The sequence below is a fragment of the Rhinolophus sinicus genome, chromosome 10 (assembly GCF_057876585.1).
Source record: "Rhinolophus sinicus isolate RSI-liver-muscle chromosome 10, RSI-T2T, whole genome shotgun sequence".
Classification (NCBI taxonomy): domain Eukaryota; kingdom Metazoa; phylum Chordata; class Mammalia; order Chiroptera; family Rhinolophidae; genus Rhinolophus; species Rhinolophus sinicus.
The window spans coordinates 16,371,112-16,394,041 of record NC_142510.1 but is presented as its reverse complement, the minus strand read 5'-3'; the positions used below and the strand labels follow the sequence as shown (position 1 = coordinate 16,394,041).

The 22,930-nt window shown below is 44.4% G+C and overlaps 1 protein-coding gene across 4 annotated transcripts in view; it reads right to left on the bottom strand.

The window, feature by feature from the left end:
- LUC7L (LUC7 like) overlaps positions 1–12,379 on the bottom strand; it is a 28,810-nt gene extending 16,431 nt beyond the window's left edge. For 2 of the 4 annotated variants that reach the window (XM_019756223.3, XM_088801389.1), the window contains exons 1-3: positions 12,193–12,379; positions 10,165–10,259; positions 5,980–6,078 (exon numbers count right to left, since the gene is read on the bottom strand). In XM_019756223.3, coding sequence (XP_019611782.1) covers positions 5,980–6,078; positions 10,165–10,259; positions 12,193–12,253 — 255 coding nt within the window. In that variant the 5' untranslated portion in view covers positions 12,254–12,379. Of the gene's footprint in view, positions 1–5,979; positions 6,079–10,164; positions 10,260–11,235; positions 11,307–12,192 lie in introns of all 4 variants that reach the window. The other 2 variants (XM_019756224.3, XM_019756222.3) reach the window with 2 other exon arrangements.
- Positions 12,380–22,930: the final 10,551 nt, after the last annotated feature.

Genomic DNA, 22,930 nt, shown 5'->3' with positions numbered 1-22,930 from the left:
ACTTGTAGTATTTCTTTTAGAAAAGAGAAATTCAGGTGAAATTCTCAGTCTAGGAGTCACTGTAAAGCAATCCCATGGGGAAAGACGGGATAAAGGTGAAACAAATGTTCATGTCAATCATTGAAAACTGGGAGAAGAAACCCAAGGCATTCATTGTATCATTTCTGCATGTTTGAAATTTTCCTTAACACATTTTTGAAAGCATGCTAAGTAGTTTCTGTCACAACCAAGTATAATACCAGATCTTTGTATGCACAGCAAAGAAAACTTCAAAAGCCAATGACAATGCTGAAATATTTACAGGTGAAATAAGACGATGTGTGAGGCCTGAGATTTGTGACAAAGGAGGACACAAAGATGAAACACAGCTGGCCGTATGTTTATTCCTGAAGCTGAGTGATGGAGATTCATTACACTATTACATCGACTTCTGATGTTTCAAGTTCTTCATAAAAAAAATGGGGGGAAAGAAAACAACCAAAAAGGCCCTGGAGATCATTTTCTCTGTCTTTTTTGGGTAGACTAATAATATTCCATTTAACCACAGCATTAAACTGTTACCAAAGTTCTACGAGCACAACTCTACCTCCTTTCTGCCAGCGGAGCCTCAGAATTCTGACCGAGAGCCAGTCCTTGAACTGGCAGTGACGCAGGCTTCCAGCAACTGCCCTGAAAGTTTGTTAAAAAGCTGACCAACCACGGTCGGCTTGCAGCATTTAAGAAGCGAATTATTGTTTTTAAAAAGTGTTTGCTTCCTTGTATTTTAAAGCAATACTTAAGGGACTGCTTCACACAAGGGAGAAGGGCTTTGAATCAGGTTATAGATTCTGATTAAGCAACACCCGTTCACGGAGAGCACGCAAACACAGGTTTGCAGTGGAAATCTCCAGTATCTACACTTTTGTATCCTTGTCTTGTTCGTGACATCAAAAGCAATTAGTCCTTAAATAGGTTTCACAAACATTAGTTTCAAGGGCACAGTCTGTGATCCATTTCCCCCTTCTTGAGCATTTTGCTATGTCCAATTTCTCAATCTTATAAACACTCCTACCACAAACATCTCTGTATACCAATGTTTGCTTGTATTTCCAATTATTTCCTTAGGATAGAGATTTGTAAAAATAAATCACAAGGTTGAAATACTTCGTAATTTTTCATTTCTGCCAACTATACCAACAATCTGACTGGACCTAATAATTTTATATGACATACAAAATGTAATTCTCCTCCCCTCTCTCAAGAAATAATCACTTAAGAGTTTGGTATATACCATTTAAAATTGTGTTAAAATGTATATACAAGCACACAATTTTTATTCCAACCAAACAGGATAGTTTTACAAGTTTCCTTTTTTCTTTTTCACATCAACGCACGTCTTCTATGATCTACAGCTGTGTAGTATCCCACTGTATTTTGATAACACTACTTTAACCTTGCTAATAAATACTTATTTGGGTTTTTTCACTTTTTCACTCATTCATTCAAAATGACACAATAAACATCTTATATTTTCTCATACATTGTTTTAAATATTATTCTAAAACAATTTCTTACAAAGTGCTTAAAGGTGACTCAGTCTATAAATATTTCAAATTTGTAAAAAGGGCTGATGAGTTCTTATAAAAGATCTATTGAAAATCAAATGTCACTTAAGCTATGAGTTCAGCAACTAATAAAATAGATATTAATAGTAATGCCGCTTTCCGTAAAGACAGAATTTTCTTTTAAACGAATGCACCATGAATTAATAAATCAACTGAAAACCTGAGTTTTAGAAAAAGTGACTCTTTCCTAAAAGCAACAAAAGGCATGGGTGTCTTAGCACCATCTAGTATGCAGAGCTTTCATGTTGATCTCACTATAATAATCTGTTCTAAAAGAACACCACTTATAAAATAAAGTTTAAAATATAACTCAAGCACCTGTTGTATTTAATGTATTTGATTAAAAATTTTTCAATATGATTAAAACAAAATAAATGTTTACTTTTTTGTCAGCTGTAACATAACCTGGATAGAAACAGCTCCTAAATATCCCCGATTGATCCACGAACGGATCCTGATTCCTCTCAGCATCACATGATGTTGCTTCTGTTAATTCTGGCAAAGAACATCAAACTTACAGCACTTTTCAGAGACTTTGGAGACAAACGTTTGGCCCACTTCACAGAATTATTGCCAACAGTGAAGAGAATCTACCAAAACACGTGGTGAGCTACAAAAATTATGAAGTTATTAAGAAAAATCACAACAAATCATGGATTAGTAACATTCACAACGTGTGGACATGAGACCCGTGTCCATCTGCCACAGTGACGATCACACTCCAGCACTTCCAGAAACCACCGCAGTGTGGACACGTGGGAGCTACTGGTCCTAAGCTTGGGGCAGCAAGAATGGGCCCACTGGCCACACGTGGCCAAATAGCTTCTGATGTATTCTGCTTATCAAAATTACAATTTTGACAAGAAAAATCACAACTACCCTTTCTGATAAATGTATCTGTTCGTTCTGAATGGACGTTCTTTGAAAGATACAAGTGACCTCTGTTGACAGGTACTGGACGGCTGGTCCCAAGGAAAGGAGAGACTTTACCAGACAGCCTTTTAGAGCTCTGGAACCTGTAACAGTGAGCGTACATTACCTACCAAAAATATTTTTTAAATCATTTGTCAACTTGATTTAACGAATCTATATTTTGAGAAAAGACTTTAGTTTTTCCTCCTAAGTTTATTCTGCATAACTGAGGAAATAAGTTATTTCAGTTTGGTATTTTAAAATGAGGCCACCTTTACTTCAATTATTAAAGTAAACTACGCACATCCAAACACTACTAATGCATAAATTAAAATTTTTAAAGGTAGGTTAAATTCTAAGGTATGTGAATTACGCCTTAAGTCCACTGTTGTAAAAAAAACTTTTTAAGGTAGTAATACGTCCCTCCCTACCACCCAGAGGTATCTGTTCCGAGTTTCATGCAGTGGGACAGGACCACAATTTACGTAACCAGTCCCAATAAACAGTTTCATTATAGCTTCTTTTCTTCCCACTGACAACATGCTGCTACGAGCCTTTTTACTGTGTCCTCATCTGGACCCATCCCTACACACACTGGCAGCTGTGGAGCTCCGGGACAGGTACAGTGCACATGCACTGGACATACTAACAGCCCGACGGACTGACACAGCTGCTAAAGCAGGTTACCCTACATTTTTCCACGTGTTCACAGCACAGGTTATTTTTAACATGAGCTTTCTAGTAAGGTCAAATATTTTTAAGGGGTTGGAAGAAGGGTGGTTACCTTTTTAGTTAAAAAGTAATTCCCGCATACGGGAAACCTTCACATAGCACCAAAAGGACTTTAGACCTGCGCTAGGCCTCCAACTGAAACAAGAGTGCATCATCCCCTGGGTTCCTCTAAAACTACCTTCTGCACAGCTAAGCACGTCAACAAGTGCAAAATACATCAAGTGCAAAACACCGTCCCTTTAAGGAAAAACACACACTACGGAAGCATCATACCACACTTGGCTTTTCCATTTAACCTATCTTACAGGTCATTTCACAGTAGCATCCACTGACCTGCCTCAATTCTCTTTTCACAGGTATGTATCGTTCCATCGTAAAGAGCTGTGATCCAGCCAGTCCTTGCCAAGGGAGTCGACTTGGTTCCTGCTTTTCGCAGTGATAATGCTGTAAGAATATTCTGGAGCCAATTTACCTTTGTACATATGCAAGTGTATCAGTCAGATCTACTCTCCCGATTGGCGCTGCTGGGATGTGTTTTCACATCCTGAGATGCTCAATTATCCAGGTGTATCATCTCTTTAGTTCTGAGGGAGGGTGAGCACCTGCCATAAGATTAGATGCCCGCTAGGAAATGTCCCTTTCTGTCCTTTGCCCATTTTCTGTTGAGTTATTGACAATGTTGTTAGCCACAATCGTTTTTATATACAGCAATCCTCACATAACATCGTTTTGTTCAACGGCTATGAAATGCAGTAGGAACTTGACTCTTGTTCACGCCCATTAGCCTATGGTAAAATTGGTTTCTTTATACATCATTACGCTTAAAGTCACAGAACCCACCACCGATGTTTTGAGGACATACCGTGTTTTCCCTAAAATAAGACCTAGCCAGACAATCAGCTCCAATGCATCTTTTGGAGCAAAAATTAATGTAAGACCCGGTCTTATTTTGGGGAAACGGTATTAATTTTTGCTCCAAAAGATGCATTAGAGCTGACTGGCCGGCTAGGTCTTATTTCCGGGGAATACGGTACTATATAAAGGAAACTAGCCATCATATACACTGCACGTGTTTTGTCCCTGTTTATTGTCTCATTTTATGTATGGGAATTTTTCCATACGTGAATATCTTAAGTTTTTATACAGACAAAGGTAGCCTGACATACCAAGGTAATGACCTCTTTACATCAGCATTTTCAAGTTACTGAAGAATTAAAACGCACAATATAGAAGATCGCCATTTCTAAGCCCCATCTGTTAGTTGAGCAGTTACTAAAAACATTTTTAGTTAACGCAAAGAATCAACACTGAGAGCACACTGTTGTCCAAGAATATATTTGAAAAAGAATGAATTTTAATCACTTTTTAAGACTATGGGTTTAAATAGAATGTACTCCAACAGTATATCCTCTAAAACGTCCTTTTGGGGGAAAATGCCTTTCCTTGGGTTTTTTTCTCTGGCTTCCTCACATCAGATCAATCTGCCACCCCCACCCCCACCCCAGTCTTTAACTCAGGGACTTGAATGGCATCAAACCCCTCCTCCCACCTCCGGTCAGACTAGTGATGGAGGATTAGAGAAAAGAAAAAACTAAAATGGAATGACTCTAAATCATGCATTTTCAAGGGAGCAGGAATGAAAACTGATGTTAAAAGGTGAAAAAAAAATCTTAGCTATTACAATAGTTTGTGGCCTGGAAAGGATCACAGAACATAAATATAAACTAATATGGTATCTTGGTATCATGATATCCAGGGTGTTACGGGTAGGAGGAGGACATGGGGAAAAGGTTTGGAGGGGCAGCCGGTTAGCTCAGTTGGTTAGAGCGCGCTGCTCAATCCCCACATGGGCCACGGTGAGCTGTGCCCCACACAACTAGACTGAAACAACTACTTCACTTGGAGCTGATGGGTCCTGGAAAAACACACTTAAACAAAAATTTTTAAAAAAATGTTCACTTGTATAAAAGAAAAAAATAAAATAAAACATGTTTTGAAAAGCCTCCCTTGGGAGGCAATAATGAAAAAAAATTTGTGACATGCCATTTTATAATCACTAATCTGCAAAAATGTAACAGTCTGACAACAGCAAGTGTTGGTGAGAATGTATACACTGCTATTGGGGGTGTATATTGATAAAGCCACTTTATCAAACAATAGAGAAAAGAAAAAGACAGCACAGAACGATCTTGAAAGGATGAACACGCTCATCTCCTACAAGCTGCCGATTTCTCTCCCAGGAATACATCCCAGATAAATCCTTGTACACGTGCACCAAGAAGAGCTTCAAGAATATTCATGATATTGTTTGTAACAGCAAAACAACCCAACAAAACAAAAAAACTAGAATCAACCCAACTGTACGAATAAAGAATGCACTGTATGGGGAATATTCAAGCAGCAATGAAAACAAACCATAACTAACAAAATGGGTAAATCGAAACATTATCCTGCATGAAAAAGTTATTAACAACTATTTATACTACGAAACCATTTTTATAAGGCTCAAAAACATTTTTAAAAGGAAACCACACACACAAAATGCAGAACAGCGTTGGGGTGGCAGACACACACGTAGACACAAAATGGTACTGGCCACATGCTCGCCCTCAGCTAGAGTGATGGATAACAAGTACTGTTTGCTTCATAACTTACAGAAGTTGCATTATTCTTGTTAGTTCAGTATTTGGCTCTTCACAATAGGGACTAATTAACATCAAACAAAACTTACATCCAATTCAAAAAACAGGTCCCTTTCTTTACTTGCAATCTCGTAATCTGCTCGGAGGGCCAAGTCGTGGATTTTGGTACATTCTCCTAAATCCATACGCTGTGAGAAAGAAACAAAAGTTTACACATAAACATCTTCCCATTAGAAAGCACACGACCTGGTGTTTAAAAGTGTCACCAAAATAAATAATATAAAAAAATTAAGAAACAGAATATGGCTGAGAAGCCTTATTGTTTTTTTTACCACTACGATGGTATGATACTCAAAACTGATGCATTTAACAGTATAAAGGTTTACATCTCTTTTAGACTAAGAAAATTGAACTAATAACGAAAACCACATTAATTAGTTTTGCCAATTTTATTTTTGCATCAGTCACATAGTATCTATCCAGGGAAGAGCGGCTTTGGGGATGGCAAGGCGGCGAGAGAGCAAGGAAAAGGCCAGAAAACAAGAGTGTCTCCAACAGCAACAAGCTTCTAGGCATTCCTTCTTGCAATCTTGACTACTCAAGATGTTCAATACTTCAGTTGAAAGAAAAGGAAAGGGTACACAGAAATCAGGTTCTGGCAATTACAACACAACCTAACGCTTGGCTTTGTGCAGTTCTTTGTCTACCAAAGGAAACAATAAAGCAGAATAGGCTGATTCAGAGCCAGACAAGTCCTCCATTCTCCTAACCTGGTAAATGACCCTGGGCAAGTAGCTGGAACATAGAATTTGGCCACTCAGCTGCTGCACTTGAGAAAGAAAGGTTCTTTTACTAGACCAAATGATCTGTGCTATAAGATCAGCCTCACGTGCTATCATGTGTTGTAAGCAAATGTAAGAACAATTAAACAACACTACACAGTTCTTATCTAAATCCTGAGTACAGGATTCTACCCACACACGCACACACATACGCACCCTCGCCTCTGGCCGTCCAAACAGCAACAGGAAAGTCTATGCTATCAAGTCATGGAGCACAAGGTAACAAAACCCAACACCCCAACGAGACTCCTCCAATGTCCAAGCTGCTGGACAAAAGCACATGTCTACGTAACTAGTAAACAAAAAATGGAGTCCAGGAACTCCTTTAAACCAACTGCCTTCAACATAAGATAAAAAACTTCACGGTTATAAAAATCCTTAATATTTTAGGTAAATTAGAGGCTCGCAGTGCCTGGGTCTTGGACCCCAGCTCTCAGAAGGTGGGTGTCATGCTCACTAACAAAATATCCTTCAATATCACCAGTGATGACAATACTGACAGTGGGCTGCCTAGTGTCAGTTTATCTTCCTTTTTACCAAAGATCAACCCTTGCATTTCATGCTAAAACCTCTTTTCTCCTTCATTCTTCTTACTCTGAAGTCCTATGGAGCTCGTGTATATTAGGTACAAAGGGAATCCAGAGGGAAGGTCAACAGTGGTCCTAGAAGCCACAATTGCAACCAGAATCACCATCCCCTGTAAAGCTGACTTTTGCGTCATTCACTCTTTTAAGTACCAAATATGATTCTTTAAAATGTATCGTTTCCACAAAGGAAACTACACGCTATAGCTAAAAACTGAGTGGCAGCTAAAAGGGCTGATGCTCAAAGAAAAACTACCACCACAGGAACTAAGCACTAAAACCTTAAGCATTAAAAATCTTAAGTGCAAATCATTTCCACTCTAAAAACTTCCAAATGTCGTCAACAAGGTTTTGATGTTGGAGAACCACAAAGGAAGCAACATTCCTCACTGTCTTCCTTTGGATGAGAGCTCTTAAGCCGACACTGCTAAAGCACGCAGAGGACAGGCCTGGGTTCCATGTTTTCTTTCTGGATGGAGCTTTCGGCTTTGCCAAGGAGGCAGGGAAGTACCGGCCAATTCCCCTGGCGGCTAAACACCTAGCAGAGCTGAAACAGCACCCGCAGCAGGTCCTTTCAAAATATTCCAAAGGTTGTTAAATCCAGCATGTCAGATTTTCACTGCAAAAACACCTGTGATCTCACACTGTTGACAGGGAAGGGCATAAAAGGCTCCTTCCAGAATCTTTGAAAAACAGTTCTTCCCCCGAGACAAGTCACACTACTTTCCCTCCAGCTATCTCACTATTCCAAACTTACTCATCGATACTGCATTTGCCCAGTAGCCTCAATCAAATGATTACTTCCATTCCCCCTTGCCTCACCCTCACTAATGACAGGAGACGGTTTTCAGGAAAAAACTTGGGCCTGGAGAAGCCCTTAGCAGGCTGAGGGTTATAACCACTTCCATGTTGCTGCTCAATTCTCAAGAATTATCTTCATTCCATTTCAGTTCAACGCAAGACAGAAACTCCTCAGAAGACCCTTCGCTCCACTCTACCCTTCACCTCCCACTGCCATGGAGCCCACTCCCAGGGAGGCTTGCGCTGTTCAACCACCTCTATGTGCATTCCCGACCCTCAATCCTCAGGCTCGTCGCCCCTCAGCGGGCCCTCACCTTTGCTTATTTGCATCTTCACATGAGCAGGTCTGAGTTTCCTCCTCCTCCTCCTCAGGGTGCTTCTTCTCACAGCCCCTTGGCTGAGCTGCCCCTGCCCAAACCCACGCGGGCGTGACTCATCAGTCCATGGCTTCTCACAACTCATGGGATTCCACAGCCTCTGCCGCCTCTCCCCTCCTTCACGCGGGTCCAGACACACCAGTGGCATTCCCGTGAGCCTCCAGCTCCACCCTCTATCCAGAGCATCGCACTCCCACACCACACACGTGTTCCTTCTCGCCATGGGTCTCTGCTCCAATGTCCCCGAGAGGCCTTACCTTATCCCCCTTATCACCACAGTCCATTAGCCACTCATTTATTATTTATTGCCTGTCCTCTTCCACCATTAGATGAGAGTAAAGACTTTGTCTTATTGGCACCATATCCCCAGTGCCAGGCACAGAGTAGGTCTCTAAAAAACATCTGGTAAACTAATCTATACCTAAACACAATAAACATTTGCAGGAAATGCTCTCATTCTGGTTATTTTCCTCACCACCATTCTGGAACAATATTACGTGGGTATTATCTGACCAAGAAAAACATGGTTGAACTGCTCCACTCTGGCGCACATCCCTCTGCTCCCTCTGACTTCTTCCACTAAGATCTACCACCAATTGCGGGTCACAGGAAGATCCTGCAATTGAACTGTTATGACAAGTGGAAGCCACACCTTTCCACTGATGGATTCACGTGGCTCTGAATCAGCCTAATTCCCTCTTGTATATAAGGAGCGACACAACCAATCACCTGCAGCAAACACTAACTGTAACGTTTTCCTACGCTCGGTCAAAGTGTAGGCAAATCTCAGGCAAGAGGGCACAAGGTTTGGCGTTCATTTCCTATTTGCTGTCAGGAGAGCCAGCTTGAGAAAAGTTAATACACCTGCGAGTTTACCAGAGGCTGCTTCCGTCACGATGGTACTAATAAAGCAACAATTAATGACAAAAAAAACGTTCACTAGTACATGCACATTTGACCCTTAAAATGAGAAGACACTTTTTATATTCACGAGGTATACTGACAGGGGGCTGTAAAATCTCAAAATGGTGGTGGTCTTTAAAAGACTCCTTTTCTGTAAGTGGCTGAGTCACAGTGGATAATCCTCTACTCATTAGTGGAGGATTCCTATCTAATTTTGAATAAATGCATATTCTGCAAAACCAGCATTTATCTCTTTAGTTCATCCGAAGAGAACTCAAAATTTTAGGAGTCTATGTTCATTGTATCGTGTGTTGATTTCTTGAAAGGGCGGCATAACACAAAACTAGAAAATCAATGTTATTCCCAACTGATTTTTAGAAAACCTGCAACTTTCAGGAAGAAATGTACCTTGTTAGATAAGAAGTCTAGCACTCTGTTTAACTTGAAAACAAACCAACTAACCCAGGATCTTCAGAGAACTATGGGTGGATATGAAGCAGACTTCTTGCTGTAGCCAAATGAGATCGCCTGCCCTACTCAGTTGTGATTACTCAGTATAAATGACTCCACAAAAACCTGGTAACAGTCTGTAACAGCGACATATGGTCCAGAATATAAAATTCCACTAAACTCACAGAATCTATAATTTGAAAGGCAATATAGGTGATTCCTGCCCGATAAAGGAAAACAGAATTCCACTTGGAAAACCTACACTGCCTACACAGTAGCCCTGAGTATTCTGTGATGTCCCCACCACAAGCACCTACCGTCCCAGCCAGGATGTCATGGGGGCAGCAGTCCAGAAGGTGACTCTTGCAGACACGGTCATCTGTAAACTTCACCCTCTGTCTGGTTTCATCTCCTGAAATTCATTTGTGGTTTTAAATAAGACAATATTAACACATTAAACACAAAAGCATATCTGGTACAACAATTTTCCTGGATGATTTGCAGACTACCAAATACACTGAGAAGCTGATCTAGAGATATTTACAACTGGAGCAGAATACAGGTGTTTTTTGATGCTAAGTATATCATGTAGACTCACACTTAATGAGATCTGACTCCGTCATTGTGCCAAAGAAGTCAAGGAGTCAAGCAAAAGGCTGAGCACCAAAAAGCCATTAGCCCCACACATACATGTGGGCAACGAGACACCAAAACCCATGCTAACCAGAGGGCCATGAAATCACCATGTATGACCTATAGCTGATAGTTTCCACCAACAAAAGCTACTTATTAATCGAATAGTTTTGCTGTGGACAAATGCGTAGGCAGTATTTTGCCCAAAATTACATGAAGAAAGCTTTCAAACTCTACCGCTGACTGAGAAATAATCTAGACCTTGTCTTCCTATCCCCCATTCACCCCCACCCATAAAAAAGAGACTTGGCACCTGGGAGTCACTTTTAACACAATACAAAAAAAAAAAAAAAAGGCAAAAAAGAACGAGGTTAGTCAATACACACTGTGAGTTCCAACACATACTGTACCCATCTGCATTCTTCAAGACCTCAGCTGCAGAATTTTATGCCCGCTGTTGAAAAGTTTTAAAGGAAAAGATTTCTTGCCCAACCTGCAGTAAGGAAGTCAGGGGAATGATACATAAAAGTAAAGGCAAAGTGGAATGTGACAAATTTTAAAGCTAATCTGTGTATACGACACAGAAGTGTGTAACACTAAAGGAGGAATAAATTTTAGGATTCGCAAGCATCCAGGATTAATGTAGTGTCTTTTTATTGAAAATGTTTTCTTTCTAAACTACACTTTTAAAGTTACTTGTGAAAAAAAGCAAACACTTTTTTGTTATAACAGCTTAGAAATTGGTTGTGACTCACGGCTCGATGAACATGAGGCTTTTCTGCAACTCCCTTGCAGATTGATGTAGGCAGGCAAAGATACACTGAACCTTTATAAATAAAATAGAGGGGCCACAATTGTTCAGTTTGTATGAAATAAAAATATGGGAAGCAATTCAAAAGCAACTCAATATACAAAGAAAGCTAAAAAGCACTTATTCACCTATGAAATAAAGTGCAAAGAATCTGCACAGCCCCGCGAAATGTGCCAGTGTGAACTTACAAGTTCATTACTTCAGTAGAAAAGAGAACACAAACCACAGCAGGTATATAGTTTTGCAAAGATGCAACCGCTTTCTCCTGAGACAACCATCATGATCTTGCACTCCTCCCTACGAGACAACCTACCTAACGACTGACAAGCGCTGGCTAAACAGAGGCTCGCCTGTGTGGCCGGGGGGGAAGGAGGCTGGAAAAGCACTCGGCAGGAACCCACGGTAGAAAAGCTCAATTTACGGCTCCCCTTGCAATAGTACAGAACGAGAACGGCTGGGGGTTTCGAGGCCCACCCGGCTCGCTCGGGTGTAGCTGCTTCCCCGAGGAGCCTGGGCTGAGCTCCGCCACCGGGCTGCCATTGATCTGGAGCCCATTGTAGCTCCAGACTTGGCGCCGACTCCCGGACTGGAGGAGCTGCGGCGCCGACCCGGGAGAAAATGACAGGATGGTAAGTGGGGAGGGAATGGAGCCCCACCGACGGCACGGGTTCCGAGGGAGGAGCCCGGGGAGGACCCGCCGCCGGTGGGAGAAAAGCCGGCCGCGGTCGCCTGCCAAACGAACCAGCTCAGACAAAGGCCCGGCGCCTGCGGTCGGCGCGTGGGGGAGGGCAGGGCGCCAGCGCAGGCGCAGACGGCTGCGGCCCCCCGCCTCAGGCCGCCCGGCGGCCTCGCCTCACTCCCGCCCTAGCCCCTCACCGGGCCGACCGCCCTGATGACTCACCGTCCCGGGCCGTGCCCATCAGCTGGTCCAGCAGGGCCCGCATCTGCGCCTGGGCGGACATGGTAGCCGGCGAGAGCGGCGGAGGCGGTCGCGACGAGTCTTCTCAACGCGAAGGCAGCAGTGACCACAACGACGAAAGGTACTTGCGTCGGCCTCGAGCGCTCCACTCCTTCCCGTCGCGGGGGACGCCGGGCGGAAGTGCGTCGACGCCGGCGCTTGGCCTGCCGGGAAATGTAGTTTGTGAGGCGGGTAGAGTATGAAACTCCGCTCTGGAGGAGGCTAGAGGAGATTGAGGTTGGGGTGGTCCAAGCCAGTTGTCGAAGGGGCGGAGCCAGTCTTATTCTGATTTATTCTAGAGCCCAAGACCTATATGCTTTATTGAGGCTAACCTGCAATAAAATAAAATGAATATAGACAACCTGAAACAGAAGAATAAATCCCGTGTTTTCTGGCTAGCCAATTTCAAAATTAATGGCAGTCTTTAACCTGGACAAATCGGGAGAGCCTGTAGGAGGAGCTCTCACGCCCTCTGTCGGTTGCTGAAAGCCCTACAGGAACCCTAGGGTTATCACCCCCGCAACTTCCTCTTCCCCTCGGTAAAGGAGTTCTTTCCATTGTTTACCCCGAATCTGCGCCTGGCTCACTAAAGTGGAAGCTGCTGAGTGGCAATCCTGTCTATTCCTGAATAAATCCTTTTTTGCGGAAGGAATACCTGGCTGACTTTTTGTTTGCGGTCAACACATTTGAGGGCTCGTCTGGGGTCTGGAGAAGACCCCCGATAACTCTGTGCTGGTGAGCAGCAAACGAGTGTGGCCCCCACAGAGCCAGCCATTTGAACTCGCTGTTTTTCTCCCCAATGCAGGAGTTTGAGGGTAAGTTTTCGCCTAAGTCCAAGCTTCCGCTCTTTTTGCGTTTTAAAGCCCTCTGGGCTTTATTTGGGATCTGTTCAGGAGTTTTTCTGTTAGAAGGCCTTGTCTGTCTATGAGTTCTCTTTAGCAGTTTGGCCTGATTCCCTAGGGAATCAGGCTGTTTCTTGGGACCGTGTTAGCCATAGACTTTTGGAATTGGGTCCTTTGTGCCGGCTGTCTGGAACCAGACTGTCCGGTTCAAAGTGTCCTGTCATCTAGCCTTTGGCTTGGATCTTTCCGGAGCAGACTGTTCTACTAGAACTCAGCTGTGTCAGCCTAAGTATGGCCTGACTCCCTCTGGACCGGGTTGCTTCTGTGAATCTGCTTCTGCTCTGGGCTCTGACCCTTTGGGATCGGCCTGTTCTAAGTGGAACTGGCTGGTATTAAGCCTTAAGGCTGCCTGAGCTATTTAAAAGCTGTTTGAGTTGTTTAGCCAGTTTGGGCCCTTGCTCTACAGAAACCCTCTGAAAAACGTTCTCTATTTCCCTCCTACAGGGACCCCCAGCCAAATTTATGTTTCAAAACCATGGTCCCTCCTCGTGCAAATTTTTAACTAAATGGACCACTATGACTGTCAGTGGCCATTATGTGGAATTTTCCCCTCAACTCCTTTGTAATGTAAATGACCCCTTAGTTCACTGCTTTCAGGTCCGAGCTCCTGTTTTAGAATCATATACACTAAGTTTGTTATTTTTGTCATTTTGCTCTTTTGTTTTTGCTGTTAAACTCTGCCCCTGTTGCTTGTTGAACCTGCACATGAGTGGTTTGGACCATGCATTTTCCCTCTGACATGGGACGTGACTCCCAGGGACGAAAGGCCTCTAAAATCGGAAGACCTGACTATTGATCAGTGATGCTTTCAAAGATCTCCATCCAAAGGGTGAAATGGCAAAGTTAATGACAGACTTTAAGCAAGAAAGGAATCGGGAGGGCCTGTAGGAAGGGTTCTCATGCCCTATGTTGGTTGTGACAGCCCTGCAGGAAGAACTCTATGGTTTTTGTTTTTTTCGGTTTTTTTAATTGGGAAACAGTGTGTTTTTCCAGACCCATCAGCTCCAAGTCAAGTCATCGTTTTCAGTCTAGTTGTGGGGGACGCAGCTCAGCTCCAAGTCAAGTCGTTGCTTTCAATCTATTGTGGAGGGCGTAGTTCACTGGCCCATGTGGGAATCAAACCGGCGATCTTGGTGTTATGAGCACTGCGCTCTAACCAACTGAGCCAACTGGTCGCCCCAAACTGTATGGTTTTGAGCCCCAATCCCCCAACTATCTCTTCCCCTCCAAAAAAAGAACCTCCTCTCCTTTGTTGGAATTGCAATCTTCTTTCCTGAATAAACCCTTTTTGCTAAAGGAATACTTGGCTGACTTTTTGTTTGTGGTCAATCCCATGAAACCGTGAACATATTAGCTACTCTCAGACTCAATCTTTTTACATCTGTGAGATGGGGATTTTAACACCGCCTGTCATATGACTTGTGGAAGTTAAATCAAGCATGGAATTCATGTTAGGTTCTGTGATTACTGCTTCACAATAGTCCCTCTGTGAACTCACAGCCTGCCATCCACAAGGCTGCTCTAGCCCTAGCCACATCAAGAGACTGACAATGAACCCTTGATATGGTACTCTCCCTGGAGTAGAGCAGCCATCCACTTAAATGTAGATTGGTAACTTTGGGTAATCAATGTAATCAATGGGTAATCAATGTAATCAGCGACTTTCTACTCTAGGGGGACAGTGTTTCATCTTTTTGGAACTGTCGACATCCTGATCTGTGTTGGCTTTTCCTGACGACAGCACGTCCCCACCAGCCCACACATGCAAAGGCTTGCAGAATTCTGAGTCACTGACATAGAATCCTGCACAACCATTGCCTCCTATCAAGAGATTCATTTTGCGGTAAAGCAGGTCAATTCTTTCTGTGTAGCAAGCCACTTAAAACTCAATGGTGTGAAACAAAAATGATTTACTTCTCGTGATTCTGTGGAACTCGGGGCTTAGCCCTGGGCTCATGTGCTCTAAGTGGTGTTAGCTGGATTCACAAAACTGCTTGTATGAAACTGGGCTGCACAAAGGTCCAAGAAGGCTTCACTGACATAACTAGCCCCTCTGTGGTCCTCCATGTAACCTCTTTGTACATGAGATTGTGTCATTCAGAAATGTAGCCCAAGCTACTGTGGCAGCTGGCTGCCCCCAGGGAGGGAGTGGAAGCTGTCAGACCCCAGAACTTCACTCGTACCACTATCTATCAGTCGAAGTCAAAAGGCCAATGCAGAATCAAGGGGGGGAGAAGCAGATACTACCGGGACATTGTGATGTGAGGAGCAGCTTGTGTGTACAAAGATGTGAAGAATTTCCAATAGCCACCTTTGGAGACTACTAACTGCAGTCTCCAGTAGGTAAAAGATACAGGCTTTGGAATTAAGGGTGGGAAGTAGGACTGACATCTCCTCATTGATGTTTTCGTGGAATTTGTCCTTACCCTACCCAGGGGCTTCCAGGTTGTCATTGAGGCCTGACATGAATACACATGTGCAATCCAGAAGCACAAAGGAGTGACATTCTATGGGGCAGAACTTAAAGTTAGACCAACTGGAGATGCATTCTGGTGACAAATTTGGGTCTCTTCCTATACACACTCCCAGCTCCCACCCCCCGGGCTATCCTGAGACACAGTAGTAGTTCAGATCCTCTCGAAGACCAACTTAGGAAAGCAAGCAATCCAGAATACCTCAGACCAAATAGTGGCCAGCTCATTCACTCAACCTTGTTTGTGTTGTCCTTCCATGCCTCACTCATTTTGCCCCCATTCCTAATTCCCTGGGACCAAGACCCTTCATAAAGTAGCAGCCCAAAAGCTTCTCTATCCAGCTCTGCTTTCTAAGGAACCAAAGCTAAAACATCAAGAGACCTGCACTAAAGGAATGTATAAAGAATGTCATTCAGAAAGGAAATGACAGTCAATGGCACTAGGACTCCTGGTTATCCAATGGAAAAGAAAATGAAATTCCCTCCTCACTACACACTAAATCTATTCCAAACTGAATCGAGGACTTCAATGTTAAAACTTTAAAGCCATTAGAAAAAAATGTGGGAGAGGAACTTGAAGTTGGGCAGGATTCCTTAAACAAGATACAAAATAATTACTAACCATAGAAGACACATTTTTCTATATTACAAATAAAAACTTCTGTTCATCAAAAAAGCACCGTAAAGTGAAAAGACAAGACGCAAACTGAGATACCGTACAAATCACTGACAAAAAAATTAATAATCCAAAACACAGTGCTACGAAACAAGAAGAAAAACAAACCATTCAACAGAACACTGGGCCAGAGAAGAGAAAATGTCTTGGCCAATAAACGTGTGGAAAGACGCGTTAATACTCGTGGAATGAGAATTTCGACACAAGCAGATGCTGCTTCAAAGCCCTGGGACTGACAAGGGGGACCGCACCCTCCCGGGTCGCTGGACTCCCACGCGCAGGCCCGCTCCACGCGCGTCCTGCGACCGGTCCCGCTGCCAGACGTGGGCTGGAGTCCGCCAGTCCCGTGCGCGGGACCTAGACACGTGGCCCAAGCGCCAGGCCCATAGAGGGCGGGGCCACAATCCGCGTTACTTAGCAACCGAGGCCCTCCGCCAGGCGGGGCCGCTCCCGCGTGCTCTGTCCCGGCCCCGGCCGGAAGTGACGTTTGTGGGCGGGGCTGAGGAGCAGGAGGGGAGGCGCGGGCATCGGGGAGGAGAGGGCGCGGCGGCAGGTGAGTGAACGCGGCCGGGTCCTCCTCCTCGCGCATGCACGTCGCGGGGCCCCACCTCTTCCTTCTGACCGGGTCCCTCCGCCTCGGCACCTAACTTGGCCGGGAGCTCCCAGCCCGGAGGGATCCCGCCCATGCTCTCCCTCACCTCCCCTCGGTATTCGAATCCACGCGTGTCCGTGCATCGGTGTGGGTGGAAAGGCTGCCTCAGGAGCCGGAGCCAGCCAGCTCCGCCGGCCCTTCCAGCCGCAGCAGGTCAGCAGGTCCGGTTTCCGCAGCCTGGACTTAAGTGGCGTTGAGTTCGAGCCCCAGTTTCCCCCAAAGACAAGATACAACTACCACTAGGAAACTTCCCACCCCACGTTGGCTGCACAGTAGGTAAGCTGGCCATTGCTACTTCTGCTCTGGAGGGTGCTGCGTGGGGTTGCCTGAGAGCGATGAAAAATATAGCAATACGAAAACGGAATGTCCGCGAGAAGTGTCTCACAAGGATCAGATAACCACGTCCTCTCGTCAGGGCGTTGTTAGACAAACTGGCAGAGTAACCCAGAGCTCAGCTGATGTTTACCCATCTGTAGGGAAGATCACTCACGCGGAGCCTGTCTTACTGAACCTAAGCGATGCAGAGTTGAAAAGGGAAAAACACTGTTGGTCTGTGAAAGAGTTCCTAGCTCCTCCAGGACCTGACTGGCCAAGAGGTGACAAGGACAGAGAGTCCGCCCTTGAGCAGACTGATAAGTTATCAGGGGAGGCAATTGCAATTACTCGCGGGTTCTTTTAAGAAACCCTGTGATTTCAGCTGAGGAGCTCGTGTGTTGGGTCCTGTACAAATACCCAACACTCATGTCTTTCTGCTGCCACCTCCAGTCTGCACCACTTCTTTCATTGCAATTTCACAGTGAGCATACAGTTCTAGCAGCTTCGATAAACTCAACAAAACACAGAATTCTTGTCCTCAAGGAGCTTCCATTTACAGGAGGATTCAGAGAACAAATAAGATAAATAAGCAGAATGTGGATCATGCTAAAGAGAAAAGACAGAGTAGGGAAGGATGAAATCAAGGAAATGACCCTTGTGTCAAGTGGACATTCATTTGCGATTTTACCAGTTTTCTGGGTCTTTGTTGCATTGGTTGGAGTGCTTTTGGCTTCAAGTGTCAAAAATCCATTAAAACTAGTTCAACCAATGGAGGGACTCCGTTGGCTTTTACACAGGAAGGTCCAGGGGACCAGGAATAGGTGAGGCCACGCACTTAAAAAAGATCATCAAGGTTTGGTAATTAGTCCCTCTTCTCTCACATACCTTCTCTTTGCCCCGATTCCATCAATGTTGGCTTTTTCCTCAGCTTCCATCTGACCTACTTGTATTATGTGCTGCCGTATACCAAATCAACACAGAGTGTCCTGGACTTGTTGACATAAGAAGGTCCAAACCTGTAGAGAATTTTTATAAGAGTTTATTTGAGCCAAAACTGACGACAGTTGCTGGGAAGTAAGATCTCAGATGCTCTGGAGAAGAAAAATTTTGCAGTTTCTTTTATGCATTTGAGGTTCAGGCGGGTGCAAGGTGACGTAAAGGTGGGAGAAAGCAAGGTGGGATTGGATAACAGGTTAAGATTCTGCGTTCTCTTGAGATGATGAGGCGTTAGAAGGGCTGGTCTGAAAGGAGGCATTTCAAAGATGTGTTAACCTAGGAGCCCAAAAACATTGGACAGGGCTTGTTGAAAAATCTTTCGCTAAAGTTATAGGCCTGGGGCGTGACTACCCACCATGACCTGCCCAGGTAGGAATGAATGGTTTATTCCAGCACCCTTTTTCGTCCACAGATTCAAACATGGATGATGTCACAGTTTCTATGGGTCAGGAATTCAGGAGTCGCTTAGGTGATGATGGTTCAGGGACCCTCACGCGGTATGGGTCGTGGCTGATCTCTAAGGCCTCAGCTCTTTGCTGGCTGTTGGCAGAGTCCTTATTCCCTTTCCTCGTGGGCCTTTCCATGGTAGTTGTCGTTCCTCCGAGCGAGTAATCATGGGGGTGTCCACGTAAGAACGTCCCAACTGGTAGAGGATTTTTAGAAGCGTCTATTCTTGTTGACTTGAGCCAGAGGATACTCCTGGAAGCAAGATCTCAACGGACTGAGAAACATGCTTCTTACAGTGACAGTGTGCAGTTTCTTTTATGCATTTGGAATTAAGGAGAGAATGTAAGGAAGATGAAATGAAGGCAGAGAGAAAGCAAGGTGGGGATTGGATTACGGGATAGTTAACAAAAAACAAGAGTGTAGGCTCCCTTGAGGGTGATTACGCCTCCAAGGGATCTGAGAAAAGGATGACTTCTGGCATTTCACAGGTGTGTTAACCTAGATACACAAGAACAATAAACAGGGTTTGCTTAAACCTTTCACTGAAGAAGTTAGAGGCCTGGGGTGTGACTACCCACTATGACCTGCCCAGTTAGGAATGTATGATCAGATCACCCTGTGAGGTTACTTTCCATCACTGAACTTGTCAGTTTTATTACAGAACCCCTTTTTGTCCACAGGGGAGAGGGAGTGGGAAAGGGGGAGCCACAATGCCTTTTACGATCTAGTTTTGGAGTTCTAACAGTTACTTCCATTACATCCGCCACATCCTGTTTGTTAAGTACAAAAGACTTCACCTTTGGAGGAAGAGTTTGTGAACACATTTTAAAACCACTATTCTACTTACCACTTCTGTGGGAAAAGAGTGCCTACTCCCTGTAATTCCAGCTGAAGTTCTGACCTAATCATTGTGACTGACTAGTTGGCTAGGCTTGGGTAAGGAGGGGTTGGTCCTGCCAGAACCACAGTAAGCATGTGGGAAAGTGGATTTCCCCAAGGAAAATCAAGGTTCTGTTCTCAGAAGGAATGATGTCAGGTCATCAGAGTGACCCCTACCTCTGATTTACACCATCTATTTCAAACCAGGTTTTAAAAGTCAACTGTTCCTTGAAGCTGTAGATTGCACAGCAAGTGGTTAATAAATGCATTAATAAATTGCTCTTCAAGAAAAGTATATGGGCAGAGCGTAGCACAAATTGGACATTATTTATACACGTGAATGTGTGTGTTTATATTTGGTGAGCCTCCAGGCTTTATCCTGAGAAAACAAAGGCATTAAAAACAAGTGTGTGCTCTCCAGTTCCTCAGTCTCGGCGGGGGCTCAGTGAGTGCCGAGCAGTGTGAAGGGGGAGGTCAGGTTTGAGTGGGCTTTGAAGGCACAGTGGGAGTTACTAGATGAAGACAGGCAGACTGCGCAGAAGATCAGTAGTGTGACTAGGGGAACAGATGTTGGGCATAGAGTTTGAGGAGAGGTGACCCTAGAGGTAGGCAACAACCAGGTGGTGACAAGACCTGGAGCCAAACTCGGGTGTCTGAGCTTTGTTCTAAAGTTGGGATGGGTCATTCGAGAGTTTTAAGCAGGGGACTGACATGATCAGGAGATATTGTAGAACGCTGCTTCTTGGAGCACCAAGGAAAGAACATTGGAGAGAGCTGCAGAAATCCAGGTGAGACGTTATAAAAACGTGACCCAAAACAGTGGCCATTGAAAGCAGGAGCGAAACTGAAGAGATGGGTAGGTTAGAATCTACAGGATTTGTTGGATGTTTCAAAGCGTACTGTGCCGCTCACTCGAAATTGGTCTTTCGAAAACCCACACAGTGAATTTTCTTCCCACTATCACTTTGTAGAGTCCTTCAGGGATTTAGGTTGTCTGGATGTGGTGTCAAAAAAGGAGGAGAATGAGGAGCAGGAGGGGAGAGACAGGGAAGGGGAGGGTGCTGAGTCCTAACTGAATAACCAGGAAGCAGAGGCTAAGCGATCAAGGGACACATCTCTTCAATGGAGCACATTTTTTACGACTCAGAGGGGGGGAGAAGGGTGCTGACTTGTAGAAGAAACGGATCAGCTGTGTTGGTAATTGCCGAACCTGAGTCCTGGGTACCTGTGGTCTCTACTTTTACGAATATGTAAACAGTCACATGACAAAAAGTTTTTAAAAATAATAGTTAAAAGTAAGTAAATCGAAGTTAAGGCCTACTTGTCGTGTAGTTTTGATCAAAAGTGGCCTAATTAGAGGTACAGGTAATCTTTAAGAGTTTTTGCCTTTCCCCTACCCTTAAGGTAAGGATAAAAGTAACACTGATTTATGGGGCAGTCAAAAGAAATAAAATCTGCCTTAAAATTCAGGAGAAAGGCTTATTTCGTGTCAGTTTCTGGACAAGCCTACACTTGTTCTGTGTGATGGTTACTTGTCTGACATGCAGATAAGTGTTCCTCCTTGTTTTTTTTATTTAATTTTATTGGGGAATATTGGGGAACAGTGTGTTTCTCCAGGGCCCATCAGCTCCAAGTAGTTGTCCTTCAATCTAGTTCAGGAGGGTGCAGCTCAGCTCCAAGTCCAGTTGCCATTTTCAATCTTTAGTTGCAGGGGGCACAGCCCACCATCCCACGCGGGAATTGAACTGGCAACCTTGTTGTTGAGAGCTCACTCTCTAACCAACTGAGCCATCCAGCCGCCCCTCCAGAAGCTCAGCAGCAGCTCATTGTCTTCAGTCTAGTTGTGGAGGGTGCAGCTCACTGGCCCATGTAGGAATCGAACCGGCAACCCTGTTGTTCAGGGCTTGCGCTCTAACCAACTGAGCCATACAGCCGCCCCTGTATCTTATTTTTAGGAGGCCCTGTCAGCCATCCTCAGTTCCTCTAAAAGTTTTGCAGTTGTGTAAAGGACAGGAACCGCGCGTGTTGAGATTTGTGAGGTCTGCATGTGCTGTGATGCTTTTTTGCCATTATCCGGGCACCATGACCTTAAAATTTGTTCTCCTTTGAAATTCGATCAAGGGCCTCTTCTTTGTCTTGGGCTTCTGTGCTTGGCAAGAGAGGAAATAGTTGTTCAGCTGTAAACAGCTGCACACTGTAGCTGTCATTGTCTGACTTTTGCTTTGCTCAGCCGAAAATCCAGTGCTGCCTAGTTGGGTTCTGTGGGTGTCTCCCAAACACTTACGTGGAACTGCTAGCAGACCCCTTGGGCCACTCTCGACCGTGACACAGGCCTCCTAATGTAAGAGACGGTCTTCAACCATGTGTATATAGAACAGCCAGCTGTAGGGACAATTGTCAGAGCACGCTTGACAGAAGATCGGTTGGTAATGAAAGATCATGACGTCTGTACGAGAAGACGGGCCCTGGAGTAAAGAGAATGATTGTGTTAGCTCATCCTCTGGTCCAGGACGGGTTCCACACAGCTCTCGCCCCTTGTTTAACTGACGTTTACTGAGTGTCTGCCATGTGTTTGTCACAGGGGGTACAGCAGCGTCCTCCTGCCCTTAAATAGCTCTCGGTCAGCTGCAGGAGTATCCCGGGTGCTTTGAAAGAATAAGGTCAAGTTCCCTGGGTGGGACGTGGCCAACTCGGGTCAGTACTGCTCACACAGAACTTCCTAAGGCTTCATGCTGCTGCAGCTGAGGCTTGGAGGACAGAGACAGGGGGCTTCTTCCCAGGCAGGACGATTAGCCTATGGGAAATGTTGAAAATTGATATTCCTTACCGGTCAAGTCAAAGCATAAGCTAAGTGAGCAAAGGCGATTGATAAAACAACACAAATGCCCAATAAATACAGTCGTCCCCCCTTATGTGTGGGGGATACATTTCAAGACCCCCAATGGCTGCCTAAAACCATGGATAGTACTGAACCTTATATATACTGCTTTTTCCTATACGTACATACGTACAATAAAATTTATAAATTAGGCTCCATAAGAGATTCACAACAATAACTAATAATAAAATAGAACAGTTGTAACTTTTATATAACATTAAAGTTATGGGAATGTGGTCACTAGTTTCAGGGGCTCATTTGGCATTTAATATTTTCAGATAGCAGTTGGCTGCAAACCGCTGAAACCACAGATAAGAGGGAACTACTGTACGTGACAAGACGAGTGTCCTGTTCTATATAATTCCTATCTCAGAAAAGTAATCCAACTGGGTGTGAATTAGGGACAAAAGTTCCCCAAAGGAAAGAAAGAACTCTCTCCGCCCACCCAGATCTGAAGAGGGAT